Source organism: Penicillium diatomitis (assembly GCF_028827545.1).
Source record: "Penicillium diatomitis strain IBT 30728 chromosome Unknown utg000001l_segment0_segment0, whole genome shotgun sequence".
Classification (NCBI taxonomy): domain Eukaryota; kingdom Fungi; phylum Ascomycota; class Eurotiomycetes; order Eurotiales; family Aspergillaceae; genus Penicillium; species Penicillium diatomitis.
Genome location: NW_026623173.1, coordinates 2,967,641 through 2,991,585, shown reverse-complemented (window position 1 = coordinate 2,991,585; position 23,945 = coordinate 2,967,641). Strand labels below are relative to the sequence as shown.

The following is a 23,945-nucleotide window of genomic DNA, read 5'->3' as shown; positions in this document are numbered from 1 at the left end:
AAGTTCTTCAGACGCATGGTAAATAGCACCCCCCCCCCCCCCCCCCCCCCCCGCCGCAAACCTCAAAAGCGAAAAGTTTGCTCGTCTCGCAACCTAGGATCCACCCGCCTGATGATACGAGCAACGCTGCAGAAGATCATTCAAGAGAGCGGTCAATCGTGGGGGTCTTCCCTTGCACTCCGCTCGTTTCGAAGCTGTACCTCCTGATTTGCTTATCCGGCTCAGGATATAACATCCTGAGTGGGAACGGGTGCCCAAGTTGCGCACTAGCCTTCTCACGACAAATCAACTGCTGACCAGCTTCGCTAAACTGGCCTGTTGGTTGGCCCGGTCCATTGTTAGCCCGGCGCTGAGCTCTTTTGCGCTTTTTGTTACCCTGGAAGTTATGCAGTAGAGGTTCCACTTCTGTTCCTGCTACTGCTCCTAGATCTGCGCCTGTCAGCCGGAGGCTGCGCTGTTCTCGGGGCTGCCAGACCCGTGTTGGGCATGCTGCGTGCGAGGCATTCAGTCAGTAGCGTCCCGTGCTGTGATTTGTGGTTGGACTCGGAAGTCTAGTCCAGAAAACTGACGCGACTCGAGCGAAAGCCAAGAACAGCCTTGTCGACTCAGTGAGCTATCGTCTTCTCATTTTACTTTGGGTAATGTATTGTAGATACTGGACCACTGTACGTAACTAGGTATCTAAATTCCCGTGACTCTAAATCTCTCACATGGTACACCCGAAAAAAAAGCTTCCATCACAGTGGTCTCCTGTAGTCCAATCCCCGTCAAGCGAGTCATATAAAAAGCAGCCGGGCAGTGATATAGAAGTCAATCAGGGGTCACGTAGGGCACGCAACGGCAATTCATGAGCCCACCTCCGATCAATGACGAAATGAACATGCAATAGCCACCCCAAAGAGCCCATTGCTCGAATGTCTATCTTCTAGGCTGCAAACACGCCGTGATGATCAATACACACGTGCCACGGTAACAGTCTCGATCGTCACCACGGATGTGGACCACCGGACCCCGGGCACTGGACACTGGGCAGTGGGCACCGCTCCAACTTATGCAATATGCCAAAACTTTGGGGTCATTTCTGCAACAATGCCTAACTCGTAAAGTATGCAAGATGGTGCTTCACCTAAAATGGCTGATAAGAATCCCGCAACACCTCTTCACGGTCAAAACGGAAAGACTGCTACGAGCTGTACAAGCCACAGATCGATTCTAGCAACTCATGCGAATCCTTCATGATTCAAGAGCACTCCACAATTGTCCCTAAGATCCGCAACACGGTCCCGAACTGCAACGGTCCTTTTACTTAGTCTGGAAAGATACTAGATAGGTACCCCACGAAGGATTATGCACTATTGTGTCTGAGTAATGTCCTTTTTTTTGTCAGTATCCATAAATGCTACCTGTAGATTTGATATGTAGTGTGTCGAGAACTATGGATCTACCCGTCCTATCACAACATCGATGACAAAGTTTCTCCTAAGGAACCACAATACTCCGATCCTTCCTCAATCGTCCCGTCTACTATAACATAGAGATTTCTCGCATCTTGACCCACGATCCAGGCCTTGCATATAAAGTTTCAATCCTTCAAGCTATGGGGACCTGACCTGGCCTGGTCTGGCCTGGCCTACACAGATGAGCACGCAATGCCTACTTGACCCCAAAAATCTCTGATTGAGTGCGCAGGGCAGAGCAGAGACAGCAGACTGTCGTATCTGGCCCTGAAACCCCTGAGAGGAAACTCAACCGCGAGCATGGATGATATAGCCTGGCAAATCGACATTCACAGCCCTAAGCCGAAGATCCCCGAAGTCCCGGACGGACATACTACGCTAATCAAGGAGGCAAAGCCACACCGGAGATCAAGGTAGCAGTGACATTGGCCAAATTGTAAGTCTTGATGCTGGAAATGGGTCGTCGTGCGGATCTTTTGTACATTGTACACTTAACAGTAAGTTAACACACGTACGGTAGGTGTGAGTTACTACGGAGAAACATCGGACAGTAGTTAGTAGTCCTGGAGCTAAAGGGGTGGACTTAGCGTTTAAAAGTCATAGGTAGAATTTCCCCATTGAGCTTTCGTGCGAAGCCTGGGGCCCATGCGCTACCTTGACCAGGGAGACACTAATGCAGGGTGCTTGAAGCGTGTTCATATGATAACGAGAATTGCATGCGTAAGGGGATAGTTCAAGGTGGAATTCAGGGAAGCTTGATGGAAAGCTCTGGGTATTGAAGATACTTGGAAAAAGACACATACACTGGAAGGTAATGGACAGGAAAGTAAACCAAGTATGTACAAGAATACGAAGCGAACAAGTGGAACACCGGCACAAAGGGACACTTGACGAGGCAGACACACAACATGCATCTGCCCTTGGGCGAGTGGTAGGTCTTAGAAAGAAGATAAGAAAGCGTTCCTGCAAGTGAGAGACCGGAGAAACAAGCTGTAATCAACGCGATGCTGCCCAATGATTTCTCCGTTTGCAGCATCACTAGTAGACAGGACGACCCTCATCCCATCGACGAGCTTCCCTGGGACTGGTAGCAAAATCATCCTTGCCTTCAATGGCCATGTCAGGAGTATCTGCTGCCGGATTCAAGGGCGAAGACAGAGAGTACCGTGGGCTGCCGATACGGCCAACTCTACCGGTCTCATTTCCAGGACCCCCGGGGGTGCTGACGCTGCCAATGCCCCCGATCCACTCCCAGCACCGAGCAACGTCGCCGCTCCGACCCTCTCGAACGGCAGCGCGCACATTAGCATTGCCCTCAACGACACGTCGTACGCGCTGCCATAGCTCCTCGCGCCTCTTGCCGTGCAGTTCAGAGCGAAGAACATCATCACGAAGTTGACCAATTGGAATGTAAGGCTCAATAGCGCCGCCTCGGGCATGAAGTGCCGCTTGCGTTGCCAGCCGATCGAGAGTAGTGGCTACCAGCTCGGGCACGCGAGCAATGTCTGACCGCCGTGCGCGAACCCGAGCGCGCGCATAGGCCAAACCACAAACTGCTAATATCAGAAGTGAAAGAGGGAGTCGATACGCGAGGAGAGCCAGTCGGACGTAACGGCGGGCGGCACATCGGAGTGGGAGTCGGGCTGTTGATGTTGAGCTAATAATGAGGACGTCGGAAGGTCTGTTATGGCAAGCGCACCGCTGTTAGTTCCGGCGTATAATGTCAGAATCGAGACTCTTTTCATAGGAAACATTTCATTTCCTCTGGAAAATCCGGAACAGCAGCAATCATACGTAGTTCGAGATGAGAGAGAGCGAGGAAGAAAAACTTACCGGTCAGAGTTGCTGACGATTTCATCTTTCTCGATAATGTCGCCGAGAGCCCCCTTCCACAAATCTTCGAATTCGGCCTCAGTGAGACCCTTGCGCCTCTTCTTTCCGACCTCTTCCTTGAGCTGCGCCTCAGGAATCTCAGGAGAGATGCGCTTCCCCTCGACATTCAACTCACCACACTCGTACTTAGCTCGGCGCTCTCGAAGCTCCTCAATAGCCTTGTCTGCCACGGCCTTGACTCGGCGAGCCTTCTCACTGTCTGGCTCACAGGTTGGCGGCAGTGGAATGAGACCTCCTACAGAGAGGGGATGAGGCTTGAGAATAAAGTCGTGCTCGCACCGAGCCTCGAAATCGGGGTAGCAAAAAGCATGAGGCGGACATGGCTCGCAGTGTGGCTCAATGACGTTGGCCCAATCTGGAACTTTGGTGTCTGCCAATGACCAGGTCGGCTTCCCCAAACCACAGTATCCAATTTCAATCTTTTCCTTCCGCCACCAGGCACCGAAACTACCCAGCACGCAAAGAATCACAAACCATGACGCCATGATACTCGCGGAGCTTTGCTTCTTGGGAGTCTTGCGGAGTTGAGTCATAGGCGCAAAGTGCTTAGTCTCTAGGGCAAGTTGTTCATCGGGCGTGAATTCCTCGCCCGCAAACACTTCATTATCATCGTACATTTCTCCATCTTCCTGTTCAAACTCATATTCCTCCTCGGGCTCTTCCTTGGTAGGTTGTAGGCGGGTACCGAAGTCGAAAATATCTCTTGAGGGCGCATCAAGACCATCTGCTTGCTTCACGGGGCCAGGCGTAAGCGACTGACGCGCGCGCAATGTATTCTTATATGCAGGGCTTTCCGTAGACAGTCGACCTGCACTTTTGCGCTTTGCCTCGCGGCTTGTCCGCCGACTACCGGTAATGTCTGATGGACTTCCACTTTGAAAGGGATTCTCGTCAGTGAAGACGCTGTTTTCTCTGGGCTCGGTTTTGACAGACGGCGTCATTTCATCCACTTCCGTGGATGGAACGACAGAGCTCCGTCGAAGTTTGCGCGCGGTGGACTTGCGAGGTGATCCGCCGACCGCAGGAACAGGAGTTGCCAACACGTCGTCTCCAGTCTCAGTGTCCGAGGCGCGGGGATGCTTCCCAACAGACCTCGCCGTTGTCGCTTTACGCCTGATAGTCGCAGGGGTGGCTGGCGCATTTCCTCCATCTGTTTCGACAGTGGATCCGCGGACGCTCCGTCGGGAAGTACCGCGTCGTGTTCCAGTAGTTGAAGGAGTTGGAGGAGGAAACCGGGAATCGCGCTCGTCTTCATCGCCTGTGACAGAGTTTTCTCGACTCATGTCCGTAATACCCGCACTAGTTCTCCTGACCCTCTCACGCTCCCGTAGAAGTTTCCTGGCTTGTGGAATCACTTCTTCTTCGAGGATGCGAACCAGCTGCGCCTTCTTTGCAGACGCCGGATACGACACGTCATGGCTCACGAGGATGGAGCGCAGGCGAGGTACAGTGAGGGAATTCAAATCAAAGTCTGGCGACAGATAGTCGAAATCGTCCGACATGTCTTCGAGCGCACCGGCTAAGGTGGTGATAGACCTGTTGGCTGGTACTGTAGCGATGGAGTTTGCGAGCGGTCGCGAGAAGACACGTGGATGACCAAATCCCGGTCAAACTTATCAGATCAATGGTAAAAGCAAGGACAACGTGTAATGGCGCGGGCGAAGGCAGCTCGAGGCTTGGAAATGAGGAAGACTTGGCTTGCCGTTCGTTATCTTCAAATGCAGCCTGAGGCTCTGATGATGAAGTTTGCAGATATTTGCGCACTTTTCAAAAGGCCAGGATGCTTTATCAGACTCGTAGCCGGGGCAACGGCTAGTGGAGTAATCTCAAGGACGCGGAGCTCTGGAAAGGGTTGGGTGGGTTAAGGAGCAGTGCGTCTGCCTTCACTTCGCAGAATTTATATTTCGAGGGGACACAAGGACACCAAGGACACGTCGAGATGACAACAAAAGGAAGGTGTGAGAGTGAGAGAGATAGTGAAGGAAGCCACGCCAAATCTAAAGGAGGTCGCACGATGATGCAGGACTAAAACAAAGACATCACGTGACTTGTTGGCCACCCTGATCTTGCTGGATCAGCATGTACATGTATGAGAGCTTTGACACTGGCGAGTATGTGAGACCTTGCTTCTGGCTAGAAGACTGAGCTACTCATCTATGCCGTTACGAATCTTTAATAAGACATAAACCACATACCTCTACTGTACTCAGAATCAATGAATGCGAAATAGAACTTCTTTCAGACGGGAGCTGTCTCTGATGACTACTCCTAAAGATGAGCGCAACGACGCCCCGGCCAAGGCAATCAAAATCTGGAAGGTATCGATTTCAGCAAAAAGCAGATGCCACGTTCCTCCCATGCTCCGCATTGAACAATGCAGCACACAAACCACAAGAAAGAACAGTAGAAGCCGCGCCTGAACCAATCCGAGACACCACCCAGGCGAATACAGAACAAAGACCAACGAGCGCATGTCCCAAGAAGAAGAAACAGGAGAAAGAGCAATCGAACGCTGGGCTACGCCGGGATACCCAGGTTCATAATTAGGCTTGACCTCATAGAGGTCAGGCCACGTAAGTATGTTTCGTGAGGATGTATGGGCATACCACCTAATTAGCGGTTGCTGTGTGATTCAAAGGAACGCGGATTGTCCAGGTGGAGGTATGAGGATGAAGCGGACGTGAGGGCACTGTCACCGCTGAGATTTGAGTGCATTGTGATGCCGCTGTAATGAGGAGCGGGTGGCCCGCCGGGAATGCCAGCAGCCCCGGTGCCCATCTGCTCTTGGAGAGCACGATACTCGGCCAGCTGGGTGGCCAGCTGTTGGAATATGTCACCGATGGGAGCGGCGTGGTCTTCAAGCTTATCACCTGGCTTGAAGGGACGCATCAGGTTGCGTATGGCAAGAGTATTGATGGTGACCTAGTGAGGAATGAGTACAGGCCACACAGAAAGCATACACGCGGGATATCTTACCTCGATACGAGTGACTTGCTGATCGATTAGACTCAGCACAGTCGGGTCGTTGAGCTCACCGCCATGATTCTTGACCATGTTGAACAAAGCGACGTTGGGTTCTCGAAGTCCTCTGTCGGTTGGGTTTTCCAGAGCGCTACACAGTCTTTCAAGGCGCAGAGTCACTTCCCATAGACGCCAGATGTCATCAGTGTTCAAATTGAGCTGAGATGTCTTTTCAATCGTCGCTGGCTGTCCCTCCTTTTCGATATTAGCCTCTTCCAAGCTCGACAGGCGGCCGGCTAGAGCGTGAGGATAAACAAGGTATAGTGGCTCGGGGTTCTCCAATCCCTTGAGCTTGCGCTCGCCTTGATCCTTGATCACAAAGCCCTGACTGTTCAGCTGGTTCAATTCACGGCGAATATTATGTCCCAGGCTATCGACTCGCGGATGGCTCTCATTCGAGCTGGTAGACGCGGAGCGTTCCGCATCAGCAAAGATCTCCAGATTTCGCTGAATATCACTCATAAAGTCAGAGGATACGAAGATCTGTCCTCCGTCGGCAACAGCAGAAATTCGAGATGCTCGGTTGACCATTGGGCCGAAGTAATCCATGCGGTTTGTAACGGGATCTCTTTCGCAGACAGGCTCGCCCCAGTGGCCGCCCATGCGCACAGATAGACCACGGGAGATGATGTTTCCTTCTGCATCCGTGACTACCTCACACTGGGGCTGGTCCAAGATCTCAGTCGGCCATTCAGCTTCCAATAGACTATTCTGGCAGTTGAAGCACCAGAGGAGAGCGGCAGTCGTAGTAGAGAAGGCTACCATAAAAGCATCACCTTCTGTCTTCACCTCGTAGCCACCGATAATTCCCAATTGTCGGCGAAGAATGTCGTTGTGAATGGAAATTGCCGAGCGCATAGCATCCGGGCAGGTCTCCCACAAGCCGGTTGACTTTTTGATGTCTGTGAAGATGATGGCTAGTTCGCCAATAGGGGCATCCACGTAGTCAAAGCGAGCAAGGCGAGTATCCGCCGGCACGTCGCGCGGTCTTCGTCGAATCTTGGTCGAGGGAACGATCCCGTCATCTGCAAAAGTGGAGCGCTCCAGATTCATGCTGGGCCGTGACCACTTCTTCTGCCGACGTTGAAGTTCGCTGACACCCAGAATCATGACCATCAACTTGTTGGTAGCACCGAAAGAAATTGCAAGATCACGGAGCTTCTGAGCCGCAATCATCAGATTGGGATATACGTCTCTGGCCACATCAACGACCAGCTGCGGGGTAACAAAGTCCCATAACTCCTTTGATCCCAAGATGATCATTTCATCCTGCTCTGTGAGAGTGGTGTGCAATGTTGATGGGGCAGCTATCACAGCAGGCATCATTGGAAAGTGGCCGAAGCACCTTGAAACTGTGAGAACATCATTTAATTTGCCATTACGAGCAACAAATCCACCGGCAGATCGAATACGTGATCGTTCACTGGGCTCGGCAGGGTCATGAACACGAGTCAGCTGGCGAGATGAGCCATCCTGCTTGACGAGAATTGCTTGCGCGTCACCAACGTTGGCCGCGTACAAGTCCATATTGTTCAAGTACAGCACAGTGGCGACTCCACCGGCGTGAATGTCATCACGACACAACTGTTTTGACGCTGCAGAGCCGCGATTGTACTGCCTGAGCTCCCGGTCATCAATGGAACGGTAAGCATGTCCAGCCATGTTCTTATTGAGAGACAGGAATGTCCGGCGCAGAGCATCGAGGGGGGTCTCCTCTTGCTCGATCTGAAGTTTCTTGAGTTCCCGCGAAAAAGTAGGGGTGAAATTTTCGTGAAGATACTTCGCGACCCTAGAGCCTCCACTGGACATCGTTGATCCATCGAACATGCCCACCAAAGTCTCGACATTGTCGGGCTTCAAGCGGGGAACTATCATGTCGATGATCGAAAGATGTTCGGTTCGGCCCAGCGTATCAGCCATTCCGTAAGCAAGTGAGCCGGCCAAGGACGCTGATGTTCTCACACGACGATCTTCGTGCTCATCCGGAATCGTGGGGATTGTGAGCGTGACATCCATGAGACCCAATACTCGAAGGTGTGTTAGAGAGGAAAAGTCAGTCAGGTCTGCACCACTGCCGGTGGACTGGCCAATAGTCCCGATGTTCGGCTTGATCTCAAGCCGTTTGTTGCCCGAGAAATTGAGGTATCTGAGACTTCGGTTCCAGTTCCAATTCCAGTCATACGGCCAGTTGGACACATTATATTTCAACGCGTTGCTTCCAGCATCGAGAACAGAAAGCTTGCTGACCTTGCAAAGCTCTGCGGGTAAGACTTGGAAGCGGTTGCCGTTGATATGTAGCACCTTTAAATTGCTGCCTTCTTCTAAATCGTCAGATGGAAGCGACGTGAGCTCATTACCTGATAGGTAAAGCTCTGAGATCAAGGGCCACCTTTTTAGTACGCCTTGCGGAAGCTCTGTCAACTCGTTGTATGAGAGATTCACAATGCGCAGCTCGGGGAGACGCGCCAATTCGCGGAAAATGTCGTCGTCCAGCTGATTGTCTGCCAAGTACAAGTTCCGCAAGGATCCCGCGAATGTCACGGTTGCTGCGTGTTGCGAGAAGTTGGAGTCCTTGCGAGATCCAGAGCTCGTATCAGTAGCAGTTCGAGATGCCGCAGAGACCTTTCGTGGACCTGTATGACCTGTAGACGGGGTGTTTGATGGATGGCGGTACGAAGCATGAGGGGGTGAGCTCGAGCCGCCCAACCCACCAGATGTCTGGCTAGGCCGACGTAAATTGCCTGGCTCGTCGTGGGGGCCAAGTTCCTCGTAAGTCGGGTTTCCAGTCAAGGCTGGAGTTGTCATAGGAGTGGTTGTGGGTTCACCGGGAACTAAAGGCTGGGGCGCACCATGTTTTGGGAACGTAGTCATGAGGTTCGTTGAAACGTTCAAGGTCTCCAGTTTTGCGCAATGCCAGATTTCGTCAGGTAGGAACTTCAGATTGCATTCTCTCGCGTTCAGCTCCTTGAGCTCCGTTAGGCATCCGATCGATGTAGGCAAAGACCCCAAAGGATTTTTGATGATGCTAAAATGTTCGAGACGACGCAGCTTGCCAATCTGCACAGAAATTGAGGAAAGGTGGTTTTTGTCAAGAATCAACTTAGAAACGTTTGGCAAATTCTCGAACATTGCGTCACGGAATTGAGAAATCTTTGCAGACGCGAGATTCAGCGAGCTGAGGGTTGGCATTGGAGAGTCGATGTCGAACTGAGTTAGCGGATTGTGGTCCATGTGGAAATTCCGCAGCTTTGGGAACGCGCCGCGAAATCGAGAGATAAGGTTGTGTCCGAAGAAAACTTGCTCCAGCCGAGGCAACCTAGAGATGTTGTCGATGCTGGTTATCGCGTTAAATCGACCATCAATTTCCTTCAAATTCGCCAATTCTCGGAAGGATTCATCGAGGGCGCCGCTGATGTTGTTGTTTGTCATCCAGAGACGCTCGAGGGTGACCAATTGTCCGATATTAGGAATCTCTTCGATGCTGTTAAAGCTGATGTCGAGGTCGACCAGACTGCGCAGTTGGCACAGAAATTCCGGAAACTCCTTAAAGCCGTTTGAAGACATGTTCAAGCTCCTAAGGTATTGGAAGTTTCCGAAATAGCTGGGCAATTTTGTCAATTGGTTGTTGGCCATTTTTATGCTGACCAGACCAACCAGCCGGTCTAGTTGTGCGTGTTCCAGATCTTCCAGACAGTTGTTAGAGATGTCCAGATAAGTGAGACGAGAAGCCATGCTGAAGCTCGCTGGGAGATACCGAGCTTCATTGCCAATGTACTTGATCTCTCGTAAATTGGTGCAGCCTTGGATGAAGTCTTTGGGTACGTCCAATGAGAGATTTCTGGATAGATTCAATGAGATGATCTCCAGGGACTTCTTGTAGAGGGTGATTGGAATGGTGACCAAACTTCGACCTTGGAGATCAACATGACTGAACTTCGACATCTTGCTGAACCCAGGGTCGCCCTCGAGACTAGTATAGCCACTGAGCTTTGTTGGCAGGAAGATGAAACGGCAAAGATAACTGTGGTCCTCGCGGCCAATGTCTTCGATGCGATCTTTTTCGGTGTATCCCACTTGCTCCAGCAGTCGTTTTTGCATCAGAATCGGACGCTCATTGTGGTCCAGCTGTCGTGACAAGTCATTCTTCCGCAAAACAATCTCGTAATTATTGAGGTGATCCTGGAGGAACGACTTTCGGCCAAGCATGTACAATATTTCGGCAACTGTGGCGTTCACGCCTGCGGAGAGGGTCGCAAATGTCGAGTCAATGCGGAAGATACGAATGAAGTATGCTGCACTGGTTGGCTGCGGAACCGCTTCAACAAGTGGCTCTTTCTCTTTCTTGACGGCCCAACTCTCCGGTGCAGACCATGTGTCGAAACCAGTGCCTTGCTCTCTTGCTGGGTCTTCCCGGGGTGTAGTCGTGCCGTCTGTAATCCGTTTCATCTGGCCTGGAGAAGCTGCGCGAACGATGTCATTCAAGTCCTTCAGGTTAGTGTCAAGCTTGAAGACGTGAGACCCTTCTTCATCCTGGGCTGCGGTCTCCCTGGAAGCATGGCCATCTCCACCAATAGGGAAACGCCCCTTCAGTTTGCGCTTCGAACCGTCCTTTTTCTTATCAGAGTCCGCCGTATCGAGACGCGAAGAGCTCCCTTCGAGACTAGGTTGGCGTCTTAGAGTGTGATCGTGCTTGGATTTATCGTGAGGCTTGTGACCACCTGGCAGCAGGTGCCGAACTCTTGTCAACAAGCCACGTTTATCGTGCTGGTTGCCGGGGGAATTTTGACCTTGCTCGCGGTAAACTGCGCTCTGAAGACTCGGGGTCGGGCTAGTTGGTCGACCCAGGGTGGTTTGCGAGCTCATCGCACTGGACGAATTGAGGTACTGTTCACCACCATAGAAGGCCTTGTGGCCAGGTCCCAGGTCATCCCGCCCGCCCGCGGGTCGGCCATGATATCCAGCCAAATCACCTGCAAGAGTAGGCTTTTCCTCTTTACTTCTGGAGTGGCGGTGTCCATTTGCCGTTCTTCGACTTGGCTCCCGAGTCACTCCACGAGCGTTTCCACCAGTCGATGCCAGACGTTGACCATCCGGGCCAGTTGGAACTTGGCGGACGGGAGCTTCACCGTACTGGGAAATATCGTTCACATTTTGATACAGCCACGGGGTCACTTCGCTCGATGGTGCCGGCGTCCCGGCCCGTGTCCGGACATGTCGCTGCGACGCTTCTGATCCGTCCGAATTGGCTCGTTCGCGGGCTTTGACCTTGTCGACGAGCCCCCCACGTTTACTGAAAGAACTGTGAGAAGCATCTTCTTCGGGTTCGTCTGGCACAGGCCATTCGTCGCTTGCCGACGCCTTGGATTTCTTTTTCCACAGTCTCGCTCCGGTACTTGATTTCGAGCCGGTGCTGCTTGTCATGCTCGTCGCTGATGGTCTGCGGTGATCCGTGTTCCAATCCATGTCGGCGGGCTCACTGGAGAATGTTCGCCCAGTAGGCGGGCGAAACGTCGCCGACGCGGGCGAGGGCTCATATTCAGATGCCGAATTCAAAAATGTACCTGGGCCATCGGAGCTACCTGGCGTGACCCAAGGGGCGATTGAATCGGGTTCTTCGGGGTGGGGACGGGGAGGCTGGATCGGCGGAGGGTGTGAGCTAGAGGAAGAAGACTTGGGATCGTCACCTGCGCCAAGGACTGCCAGAGCCTTGCGATGGTTACTGAACCCAGAGCCTTTGCGCTCTTCGGTAGGGGAGACTTCGGGGGAGTTCCAGGTCCAGCCCCAATCTATTCCGACTCCGACTGGTCTTGCTGGGCCAGATCTGCATGCGAAAAGAGGTTTCAGCATCTCCCAAAGAGTATGACGTATCTTCTATCAATAGACATCGCTTGCACATCTTCTCCGCGGCGCGAAGCGAACCATGAGCTGGATGCAGCACTTACCTTTCAGTGCTTAATGACCCGGGAAACTGCTCGGTGTCGCGACCGTCAAACGCCGGTTGTAGCTGTTCTGGGCGCAAAGCCTCCGTGTTTCGCACGGTATCTTGCGACTTCCAGCTCCCGGCGGAGCTCTCAGAGCCCTGTCGGTCGGGTTGCTCATGTTCCCACACGGGCATGGCTGGTCTTGACAACCGAAGAATCTCCGTCGATGATGCCTAAGACAGTTCACCACGCACGGCGTTTGCGAGTGTCATGGAATTTCCAAGATGGCGCACCATGAATAGAAGATGAGCTTGCTCAGAGAGAGTGTCGTGGTGGAGGTCCAGTCGGTGCTGTGGTAGTCGGCGACGTGTGGCACAGTTCTGCGCTCGCGGATGTTTGCGCCACGGGGCGGAGCTCGAGGCCGGGGACTTTGAAGGCCACGGACGGATCGAGATGAAAATTCACTGAAGTAAGAGCAGAGAAAAGGGAGGCCACTCAAGTTGATCAAGACGGAATCCAGATGAGATCAATCCGACCGATGAGCCGAGAGCAAATTGACAGTTTCGACAGCAGAGACCGAAAACCGCGCCAGAACCGGTGAGGGGATGGTGTGGGAGCGATGTGCGGGTATTGAGATAGAGAGGTCAATCACCACAGGCGCATGATCTGGCCAGCAGTAAGAATATTCGCGCGGGACGAAGCACGTCGGTCGGGTGAAGAGAGCGCCACAAGGTCCCGAACGAGCGCGGACTTTTGACGATGAGGTAGTCGAGAGCACGGTATGAACGCGTGAGGGGGAGGTGGCTGAGTAGATTAGAAGAGATAGCAGAGAAAAGCCCGAGTCATAGAGGGGTCCCGGCGGCGTACTCAGGAGGTAGTCGTCGGCTGCTGGCTCAATTTTGGCCGATCTAGATGGAAGCTGGATCGGCAGGGAGACGATGAAGGTAGAAGAAAGGATGAAACGAAGAACTGACGCACACGGTCGGGATGAGGGAGAAGGAGTTGAGGCTCAATGCGCTAGAGAGCTTTCCAACCCGACGAGATGATTGGCCTGCAGCTCGATGAGCTTGCGAGGGCGTCAGTCATTCAAGCAATGTCTTTGTACCAGCAAGCGATCGAATCAGGGTCTGACGAACACTTGTTAACCAGAAATTTCAACCGACTCGAGCCATCAGCTGTGCAGCACCAGTAGGTGCAGTACCGTGCGTGTCTGGGGCTGATGGTCCGTGACGCTGTCCGTGCTTGATGGGGAGTTTGGTGGAGCTCGTGAGGCCTAATTTGTCCGCTTTGGTGCCGGCAACAACGCTTACCTTGCAAGGCTTGATCGTGTGGAACGGATCAGTGGATATTCACCTTTCGGAGATTTGAAAAAGGGTCGAAGTGTCAGCAGGCTGTGCCTCATGTTTTCTTCTGAAGGACGAATGGGACTCGGAACTGCTGGAAAGGGGACGGAATAGGGTCCAAGCATCCGTGCTACAAAGAGTGAGATGGACCGTATAGTTACCTGTAGTCACTGCAAGTCATGATCATTGGCAAAGTTGGCGAATGAACAAATGGGCGGAGTTAGGTAGGTAAGGAACCTTCACTGATACCTTGCCAGGTATCGATTTGTTTGAAGTCATAGCACTGTACTAATTGCTGTCGATGACTCAATAGTACTTGAAATCCATCGGTGATCGGGGGTAGTTACTACATAAGTTACCTACTACCTAGTAACTACCCACCACTAACTACTACCTGGCATTTACTAGGTAGTGCTCATTTGGCGGCCGCCAATGCTGCTGCTACAACTTTATTCTTCGATCATTGACTTTCATAAGGTCGCGACGACCCGAGGTGTAGCTAACTACATAGTTATATTTTCGAGGAACAAAGAATGGAGTCAATGTGCAATACGATTTCAACTCTGGCCTGCGTACCCAGCACCTGAAGGATGAACTTGTTCCTTCACCGGTTCCTTTCTCGTCGTGTGGCACGCAACCAAGCGAGCTGCAGCTGCATGAGATCTCAAATCAACAGCATGGTAAATGGGATATCTCGCCATTGGCTGGGATTTATCCGATAGGTACTTTGGCGACACACTCGACCGAGAAATGTCACCAAATTGGGATTGAGGCCAATCTCTTGAATTGCGTCTTAAGACTGAATTAATGAAGTCGCTACTCATTCGCGGCAGAAAGAGGATTGAATATTAAAATCTCTAATTTGGCGGGAGAGCATCATTGTACTTCGTGCTCTTTCCAATGTGATGGAAAGTTTTTCTTTTGCGAAGGCATCGTCAAGGGTTTGTTAGTTAGGACATTTCGACGAGTTGGTTTAATCAATACACTCGCCTGCGACCCGCATATGTAGCTCCACGCTGGGTCTGAGGCGAAGAGGTTCTATTAGTAGCTAGGCGAGTATAGATTGCGGTCGGAACGTCAGATTCATATGCCATCTCATTACTAAGCATTATAAGCAACCTGATATTTCCTAAGATTCAGTGAGCTGCTGACCAGACGAAATGCCGAGATCCATGTTTGTATAAATTTGTAGGATCTTCTTGTATCGTGTCGGTCGATTGGTTCTCTCTTGGGCACCTATCTATTATAAGGGTGTGCGCTTCGATTTCGCCGGAATCGCGCTGTTGGACGGGGCAACGGTCTAGGCGCGGGCCCTGGAAGGCACCATGTCTGATGTAGTGGTGATATCGAATCTACGGGCGGTCGAATACGGACTTCCTGTGTAGTGATCTCTATGTAAGAGCTACGTAGGTGTTTTATGGTTAGTTTTTTCTTCTTTTTTTCTTGGTTGACTCTACGTATGATATACAATACCTAACAAGCCACGAGTGGATCGCTTACAAGGTTAATGTTCGCGAATGCAGGCCATATAGAGTTCCGCGACCCTCCATGAGCAGCCAGTCAATCTGATCGGAAGCCTCGCAACGTAGAAGCATTAGGATATAGCTGAGTGGTCTCCGGTCAATGAATCATGTATTTCGAAACACAGCTCATTTGACAGAGAGAAGAAGCATTCACAAGTCCAACCACAGCAGTCACAGTGTTGACCTTTTTCTAGTTCGGGACGGAAAAACATGGCAGCCAGTATCCCGACTGTAAGTGGCTCTTAGTGCACAGCACTAGCAGTACAGCACTGGCCTGGATGTAAATAGATTGTGGACTCGACGGACGACGGTTGAACAACGTGGCGCCGAGGAATGCTGGGCAACATATTCGTTGATTGGGCTTTGTAGAAGGTGAATAATGATCCACCGATCGACGCCCAACGATGAAAAGTGTCCAAATATTCCAACATTGTGACGAATAAGGCTGGCTGGATTCGAGGAAGGTGCTCGTCGACGGCGCCGAGAAGTAAGTTGCGGTCGGCCGACCGAAAAGTGGGTGGCTGGGAGTCGCGCTTCATGATGGATCGGGCTGTAAGCTAAAATCGCTCCTGCTGCGGTTTCACCACAGTATTTGATCGGCAGGTCGTCGTCATTGCTTTTCTCTCTGGTTGTCTTCTTGTTTTTCTCTCCCACCCTCAAATCATCCCCTTCTCTTGTGTGTTGCATGCGATATCCTTGTTCGGTTTCATCATTGTGCATCACGACCGAACAAACATTACTACATCCTGCTTTATATACACTCCTCCGCCTCGAACTTCTATTGCACCGGCCTAACTCGCCATGAGACTGGCTCTGAGTACAGCTGTGAGCCTTCTGTGCTCGGCTGTCCTGGTTAATTCCCAGACGTATACAAACTGCAATCCTCTACAGAAATGTGAGCCGTCGCAACTTCCAAAACCAGCAACTATATGGCATGGCAGCGAAACTCCAGGGTCCCTTAGTCTCTCAAGCTTTGCTGACCTTCTGGATTTCACACAGCGTGCCCCGCGGATACAGCGCTCGGAAAGACTGGACAAAACTACGACTTCACTGCTGGCTCATCGGTCCAGTTCGCCGCCTCCGGAGCTGTCGCCTACGACAAAACGAACGGAGCCGCCTTCACGATCTCCAAAAAGGGTGATGGGCCTCTGATCCAGTCTGGCTGGTATATCATGTTTGGCAAAGTCGAGTTCACCATCAAGGCAGCTCCAGGAACAGGAATCGTCAGCAGTGCTGTCTTGCAATCCGACGACTTGGATGAGATTGACTGGGAATGGTTGGGCGGCGACAATACCCAGGTGCAGACCAATTACTTCGGCAAAGGCATCACCAGCAGCTATAATCGTGGCGCCTTCCACGCTAATTCGGGGAACCATGACAACTTTCACACCTACTCCGTCGATTGGACAAGCTCTCAGATCGTCTGGGCGATTGATGGCCAAACAATTCGAGTGCTGACTCCAGCAACTGCCGACAGCAATCAATATCCGCAGACGCCAATGATGGTCAAAGTTGGTGTGTGGGCTGGCGGTGACCCTGATAACGCCAAGGGAACTATTGGTGCGTACACGCTCTCTTCAGACGATCAATTATCTTGACTTCATTAAAACTCGTCCAGCTTCTAACATGCTTGAGCAGACTGGGCTGGTGGAGTGACCGACTACAGCAAGGGTCCCTTTACCATGTACCTCAAGTCGATGACCGTGACAGACTACTCGACCGGCAATTCTTATAGTTATGGTGATCATTCGGGCTCATGGGAATCGATTATCTCCAATGGAGGCAAAGTCAACGGTAACAGCGGGCTTGAGCCAACGGTTGCTCAGCCAGCCCCGGTGATTACTGCGACTGTTGACAGTGTCCCCATTCCCTGGAGTGGAACCCATCGTGAGACCTCGAGCTTTGTGACCCCCGACGTATGGCCCTGGGTTGCCACTGGCTCACCAACTGGGTATTCTGGTCGGCTCCCTCCCGGCTGGCAATCTGGCTCTGGGCACATTCAGCCACCCAGCAGCGGTTCAGCGAGTGAGCATTGTCTTCCATATATCAGCGCATACCCAACCATGACCTACGCTAAATCCGACAACCTTCTTTCACAGTCTTTCTCCCAGTGTACATCAGCCTTCTCGGCCTCATCGTCGGGTTTACGTTTCCCTTCTGGGCATAAGACTGTTCTTAACGAGACCCGGTGGACACGGCCGTCTTCCCCCAGCGACACCAACAAAAAGCACAACCATGCAGACCATTCGCAGGTGGATGCGACAACCAGCATGGCCCCATCGACAGCGACGGGCTCCCCTTCGCCGAGTCATGCCCTCTCTGCCGGTCACGGAACGAGCGTTTATCAAGGCCCTGCGGCAATAACGGCTGTCATCATCGCCTTGTTGCTTGGAATTCCCCGAGCTATACTTTGATCAAAGTCTGGTTTGTCTTTGTCCTCGTGCTGATGACTTCTGATGAATACCGGACTCTACGACTATGTTTTTTCATGAATCGATGACTTCTTTACAGTGCTCTGGACATTCACGCTGCGCTTAACTAAGTCGCTGCATGCCAGATGGCTTCTGGGGTTTTTTTTTTTCTGGGTTTCTGCTTTACACATATTTATAGAAGGACCTGCGTTTAAGCGTTATGAGTCTATTGCATCGCCACATTATCACTTGCGAGCCCTTGGGCAACCTTTCTTCTGTGTTTCTGTTCCACTGAGTCACATGGCCCGTCTCGTGGGTCATTCCTGAGCGGCTGCATCAAGTTGATTTCCATGAACGGGGTTTGATGCACAGCTATACACCTTGTTCATTGATGCCTTATGTATAAACCACGAGCAATAATGCCACAACGTGATTCACTATCGAGTCACCATTTCGCATTAAAACTGTCCAGCTTTATTTGTCCAAGATGATGTCCAATTCAATGAGTTGGGAGTGTTGTAAGTCTGGGTGCGAGCAGGAACTAGATCCCATACGGAAGACTGACCTCATTGATGGAGGATAAGTCACACGTCACCCGCCACCTGGAAGAAGTGACCAAATGCATCGGTCACCAACTTTTGGCCTGCTTCATACGAGCTCTACACATATTGGTTTCTTGAACCTTTGCGAAAAGTGTGATTGTGCGTTCAACCAGCAGATCGACCAACAGCAAGATGACTGCGCCCACCACATCCGCACGAGTGTTTCTCGTCCGTCATGGCGACACTGACTGGATCTCGGGCGGGAAATTTGCCAGTCGAACCGATATACCTCTTTCGAAGATGGGAGAAAAGGATATTGAGTTCACGCGCGATCGTGTTGTCGCGGAAGATGAGATGATTGATCCGACTGGCATTGCCAAAATGTATGAATTCTATCCCTTTTGTGAACGGTTGCAATAGATATATTTTCCTACCGTGACCCACGTTAGGAAAACCAAGAAGATTGAAGCATAAGACAAATGTTTATCACGATGAGAAAGAGGTTCCATGATCAAGGCAGCTCACCAACCCTTTCGCAGATACTGTTCGCCGAGAATCAATGCACGCCGCACGGTCGAGATCTTGGGAATCGGTGTGCACCACCACCAGCATTTTCAAAATGAGGAGACAGGTCAGAAATGGAGGTCTGAGTCTGTGATAAAGGGCGAGACGGCGGATCCATATATCCATATCACGAAGTCGTTGGAGGAGTGGGATTTTGGATACTATGAAGGAATGACTTTGCAGGCAATAAATGAGAAGCGAATGAAGGACTATGGCAGTGGAACGTGGGATATCTGGACAGATGGATGTCCAGGCGGAGAGTGAGTAACCCCTTTGAAGAGCTCCTCGGTCAATTGTATTGCCGTGGTATGGTCCTTGACTCTGGAGAAGATCGCTTTTGGTTCTGCCGTCCTCATACCGAGAAAGAAGCTCAGGCTGAATTCCTTTTTTCAGATCTCCACAGCAAGTCACCGAGCGCCTTGACAAGCTCATCCGTGAAATCAAACAAGTCATCTCGTCAAACTCGGCCAGTTGGCCCGGAGGTCAGCTCATTGCTCATCGAAGTCAGCATGCGCAAGATGTCGTATGCGTCGCACATGGACATATCTTAGCTGCTCTGGCTATCCGTTGGGTTGGTCTCCCGTTGGACACGGGAATGATGAGACTGATCTTTGAGCCCGGGGGCGTGGGTATTTTGGGGTAAGACCCATGCTCGTCTATTCTGCCTTCTTTCCTTCGTCTCGACTTCTGCACGGCGACACTATGCACGTCCGTCAATAGACTAACTTCGTGATACTCAGATTCGAGCATGACAATATCAATCAACCTGCTATCTTGGTAGGCAGAAAACCTGGTCGACCTGATCGAGAACAGCGCAGCGAGACTGGATTCGCACAAGCAAGTCGCTAGTTTGGGTGCGGGTACGTTGATGGCTCAATGTGAAATGTTTGCAAATAACACCCCACCGTATTCTGATAAAATTTGTGATTGTCTCCGAGGGACCAAAAATAATGATTATACTGATCATCTGTTCTACCTAGAGATCAGAATTTCATACATTTATGTTTGTATGGCATGTGATACTGCCGACTCACCGCAGTCCATAGCTTAGGTAGAATCTCTCCCCCTCAGCAATCTCACTCCTCATCCCTCACACACATCGATACTGCTGCCCCTACAGTAGCAGTATCCCATCAATTTAGAATGATCCTCGGCGGAGAAAGCTTCCGAAATACTTTACAATTCATTTTGACGTACACTTTGAGTGCCTCACAAAGTACGTATTGTTGGCCCGATTCAAGATATCAACTCATGCACAAGAAACTTTTCTACACTTGAAGGCGATCTACTTCGTCTGGGCCAATAAGCAGCCCTGCAGTATGGAACGCTAGTAAGACGGGCAGAGCGGTGTGGAACATCCATGATAGACACCCAAACCGCCAAAAAACCTTTATTCAAATGGTGGCATGTAGGTAGGAACCTTGTGGCGCGGATTTTTATTGCAGATGTTTATAAACATTCGCGGACCGGAAGATAATTTCCAAGGATTTCTTTCCCGTTTTGGAAAAGCGTTCTAGTGAGCCGGGCAATGTGATAGCATGTTCATACTTACACGAGTCGGTTGCACTACACCTTACTGTTTGGAATTTCTTGTACCTAGAAGAAACGTTTACGACGTGCTCTAAAGGGCTCAATACATGGACATTGCCGTCTCTCAACTCAGACCAAGTAATATTGCGGACGTCTTGAGAATGCTTCGCAATTACTTTCTATAGTTCACTGTTGAAACCTACGACGTGACTAGGAGGAATAGGTCTTTCGTTGATACAGGTAGTAATTGACCTTGGGATACGCTAACGTGATCTTGGGGGATCACCCGCTCAACCCTTCCTTTGTAGGCACTCTAAAGGTTTCCAATGAAAGTGAATTTTGAGGGAGTACCCGGAGTCGGATGGGCGAGAAGTGTCATTTCATAGCCAACTTTACTCGCACATGTCATTCATTCCATGCAGGAAAACTCGTTCGCCAAGGGGGCTGACTGGGTGGGTTCAAACAGAGCTGTCAAGATTCACTGGTTGTCTGCGACTGAAACACCATAGTCGTTTCAGACCCAGCCAAGGCGTGTTGACGGGACTCTGAAATCCTGTATACAAGAAGACATCGTACAGCCATCCTCCAAATGCACACCCGAAAAACGGAGCTATCATTGGGACCTTGGACATCATTAGCTGGAACACCACACTGAATACATCTACAACGTCAGCTAGAAGTTTATGCACTTACCCAGAAGTAATGGTTTCCTGCTGTCCAAACCTCGCTTCCGTATCCCAACATGTAAGACGTGAGTCTGGGTCCAAAGTCCCGCGCAAGATTTATCGCATACCCGGTCTCCCAGCCAAAACACGCCCCAATACCGAAAATCACGAAAAACAGAGCGAGGGGTGTCAACTGACCCGCTCCCAGATTGCCGTCATCCTTCAATGCAAAGATCACAAAAATCAGAATGGCACTTGCCAGAAATTCTGAGAAGAATTGGCCAGTCCTGGTCATGAATGCAGCCGGATAGGTACAAAAGATACCTGCCGTCGCGGTCGACGAGTACCCCGGCACTGTACGAATCGACGCACCGCCTTCAAAGAGATCGATGGCTGATTTGTAGTTCCCGTACACAATGGCAGCTCCACACATTGCGCCTAGAATCTGCGCGCTCAGGTAGATGGGAAATTTGCGCCAGGGAAAGCCACGGTAGATGCAGTTTGCGAAGGTCACGGCCGGATTGATGTGGCCTCCTGACTGTCCGCTTACGTATACGCCGAGCATCACTCCTAGGCTGGATTGTAGATGTGCTTTGTTAGGGCTTAGTCTAAAATGGGAAGAGGGAAGGACTCGATCGACTTACCCCCAACCCCACGAGATGGACTGATAATCACCCTTCTCACCGTGGCTGAGAAGAACTTGAGCAACGACGCCATTGCCAAAGAGGATCAGAATCATTGTGCCGAAGAATTCAGAGCAAGCATCACGTGTACATGCACGAATCGTGTTCCAGAGATTAGAAGGCTCGCTGTGACTTGGCTCTTGCTCGACGGTGATGTTGTGGATGACTGAATTGGGTTGACTTCCAATATAGACAGAAGTGCAGTCACCCGTTTGACCAGCGGAGAAGCCAATGTCCTTGTGAATTATGGCCATGGTTTCAGGATTATTCACGGCAGCCGCCAGAGACTCCATCTCTTTTGTCATGTCAAGAGTCCCCCTCCACTGGAGATTCGTTCAATGTCTCTTTCCTAGATGAATAGACAATGAGCCACTGACTTCAAAACAATTGGACACTGAAGATCCCGTCATGAGACGTCAAAAGGAAGAAGTAATGTCGAGCCTCAGTTCGGACGGCGGCTCAAGTCAATCTTATATCAACAGTATAAGTATTGACTTGAACAGTACCAGCCGAGTGCCGTGTGTCACAAAGTCTGTCTCATGCGCACCCCTAAGCAAGCTGGGAGGTGTCTACGGCTTGACACGAGTTGACAAATGCAGTAGGAGCTTCGCAATACTGAGTTCTCCCTTCTTATGTTGTGGCTTCTCAAGTTCGCGTGAGCAGGCCCTCAATGCCAACGTGGTAGATTAGAACAGAGAGAAGCATGGAGCAGCAGCCCGAATCAGAACGACGGTAGCGATTAACTGCAACCTGATTCAGCGGGCTGACAGAGGATCGCGATAAAACGCGAGATTATAGTTTGATCACTTTCTCCTTGCTCTTTGGTGTTGTCGAGTTGGGTCGTGAATTCAAAGCGTACAACCACGATAGTAAATCTGCCCGGGTTCTTGTATGAAAGTCTTCCTACCACTCTAAAAAGGCGGAATGGACAGACAACGACACATTTTTATAGATCACTGATTTGGCCACAAGTGTCATGCTCATTCACGCGCCTGACGACTAGCGTTTGACTCTGCTGCCGTTTGATCGGAAAGCGCCGTCACTTCTCGATTCCCGAGGCCAAGGTGACCAAGCGGACAAGGGAAGACGTGTAAAGTGCAAGTACAAACCTGTATTTTGACCGGCGTATCCCAGGTTGATGACGAGAGACTTTGCTCACACTAGTCCTTGTGAAGAGTGACAGCTGCAAAGTTGAGTGTCATCACTTGGTGGCTGTAACGACATGAGCAAGTCTGGTGCTACCATGGGATGAGATGGAGGGACACACTCGTACACAAACATCCTAGCATGAACCGTCCGAGGATCGGGGAAATCGTGGGGAGGGATGGTCGCACAGAGAGGCTTCCATTCCTTCTGTCACAAATTTTCAATATCGATCGAAGCCTTGCGGTGTGTACGCGGGTCCGATTCCAATTTCTGGAAGTATGTTCGAGAGCGGCTTCAGGCGAGTTCAAACGTCTGATGGTTTACAAGAGGTTCTTCTGCCTCTGGTGCTTCTTTTGTCCCGTGCCGCCATTCCAGTTTAGTGTTTACATCGTCGGGACGTGGATCATCAAGAAACTCGGACTGCAAGTACAACCTTGAGCCCTCCCTCACAACGGTACTCTGTCATACAAGGAATGAATTTCGTACTTGTCTTCATAGATGAAACCTTGTCACTTACGACGGGGAGGATGACACACCCTTACTTTCTGGCTCCATCGTGTGACATCTGCTCCTCTTTCCTTTTCTCAATACATTGTCTTCGGAGCTACATAACCATCCCAGTCAACTTGACCTCATAACGAGGCCAGTATAGCTGAGCAAAATAAGATGACGAGATATGAACAAGACTTCCCAATATAGAGTTTGGCTTTGACGGAGTATGCCGACGTGAGCATTGTTCAATGTACTACATTTTCATCGAACAAGCACAAGCAACCGTCTCAAGCTGCCTCGATTATGAGGATCAATCTCACCGACACATTTGACCATACTTGACTGGGAGCCAAGGCTGTCAGTCGGGTTGAGATTGAGACTGGGTTACAGTTTGGACTGGGACGAGGTCGGCGAGAGCAAAGAGGCGAGCATTGTGTGTTTGGACTTTGGATTGGCGATTAGTTGCCATCACTGGTCCAGGGCACCTCCGCTTTCAGGACAAGTCTGATATTTCAAGTCTATTATCATTCTGGGTGCACGTACACTTGTTTGCCTTTTTATGCTATTGGTGAATTTTTTGGGCATTCGACCGGGGAAGAGTATGGATACTGTTCAGTGTTCACTCGATGAGCTCGGTCTAGGCAGGTCAAGCTTGGGACATACAGTGATCTCAAGCATGCTGCAATGAGAGTTTCCTGGTTCTAGGATTTCTGCAGCCGATCAGAAGATACTGGTCATTGTTGAACATACTTAA

The 23,945-nt window shown here is 50.9% G+C and overlaps 5 protein-coding genes across 5 annotated transcripts; 2 read left to right on the top strand and 3 right to left on the bottom strand.

Moving 5' to 3' along the window:
* Positions 1-2,495: 2,495 nt before the first annotated feature.
* On the bottom strand, positions 2,496-4,852 carry N7539_000828 (putative sister chromatid separation protein (Src1); the record flags this gene model as incomplete). The annotated part of the gene is made up of 2 exons (XM_056930432.1): positions 2,496-3,138; positions 3,291-4,852. 2 exons carry the CDS (start codon positions 4,850-4,852, stop codon positions 2,496-2,498), a joined length of 2,205 nt encoding a protein of 734 aa, XP_056794725.1.
* Positions 4,853-5,963: 1,111 nt separating this feature from the next.
* On the bottom strand, positions 5,964-12,486 carry acyA (adenylate cyclase acyA; the record flags this gene model as incomplete). Its single annotated transcript, XM_056930431.1, has 3 exons — positions 5,964-6,272; positions 6,327-12,192; positions 12,314-12,486. 3 exons carry the CDS (start codon positions 12,484-12,486, stop codon positions 5,964-5,966), a joined length of 6,348 nt encoding a protein of 2,115 aa, XP_056794724.1.
* Positions 12,487-15,959: 3,473 nt separating this feature from the next.
* Positions 15,960-17,572, top strand: N7539_000826 (glycoside hydrolase family 16 protein; the record flags this gene model as incomplete). The annotated part of the gene is made up of 3 exons (XM_056930430.1): positions 15,960-16,053; positions 16,158-16,718; positions 16,797-17,572. The coding sequence occupies 3 exons, from the start codon at positions 15,960-15,962 to the stop codon at positions 17,570-17,572; spliced, it is 1,431 nt and encodes a 476-aa protein (XP_056794723.1).
* Positions 17,573-18,303: 731 nt separating this feature from the next.
* N7539_000825 (phosphoglycerate mutase family protein) lies at positions 18,304-19,524 on the top strand (the record flags this gene model as incomplete). Its single annotated transcript, XM_056930429.1, has 4 exons — positions 18,304-18,494; positions 18,651-18,935; positions 19,069-19,314; positions 19,416-19,524. 4 exons carry the CDS (start codon positions 18,304-18,306, stop codon positions 19,522-19,524), a joined length of 831 nt encoding a protein of 276 aa, XP_056794722.1.
* A 1,139-nt stretch (positions 19,525-20,663) lies between these two features.
* On the bottom strand, positions 20,664-21,846 carry N7539_000824 (MIP/aquaporin family protein; the record flags this gene model as incomplete). The annotated part of the gene is made up of 3 exons (XM_056930428.1): positions 20,664-20,828; positions 20,899-21,445; positions 21,515-21,846. 3 exons carry the CDS (start codon positions 21,844-21,846, stop codon positions 20,664-20,666), a joined length of 1,044 nt encoding a protein of 347 aa, XP_056794721.1.
* Positions 21,847-23,945: the final 2,099 nt, after the last annotated feature.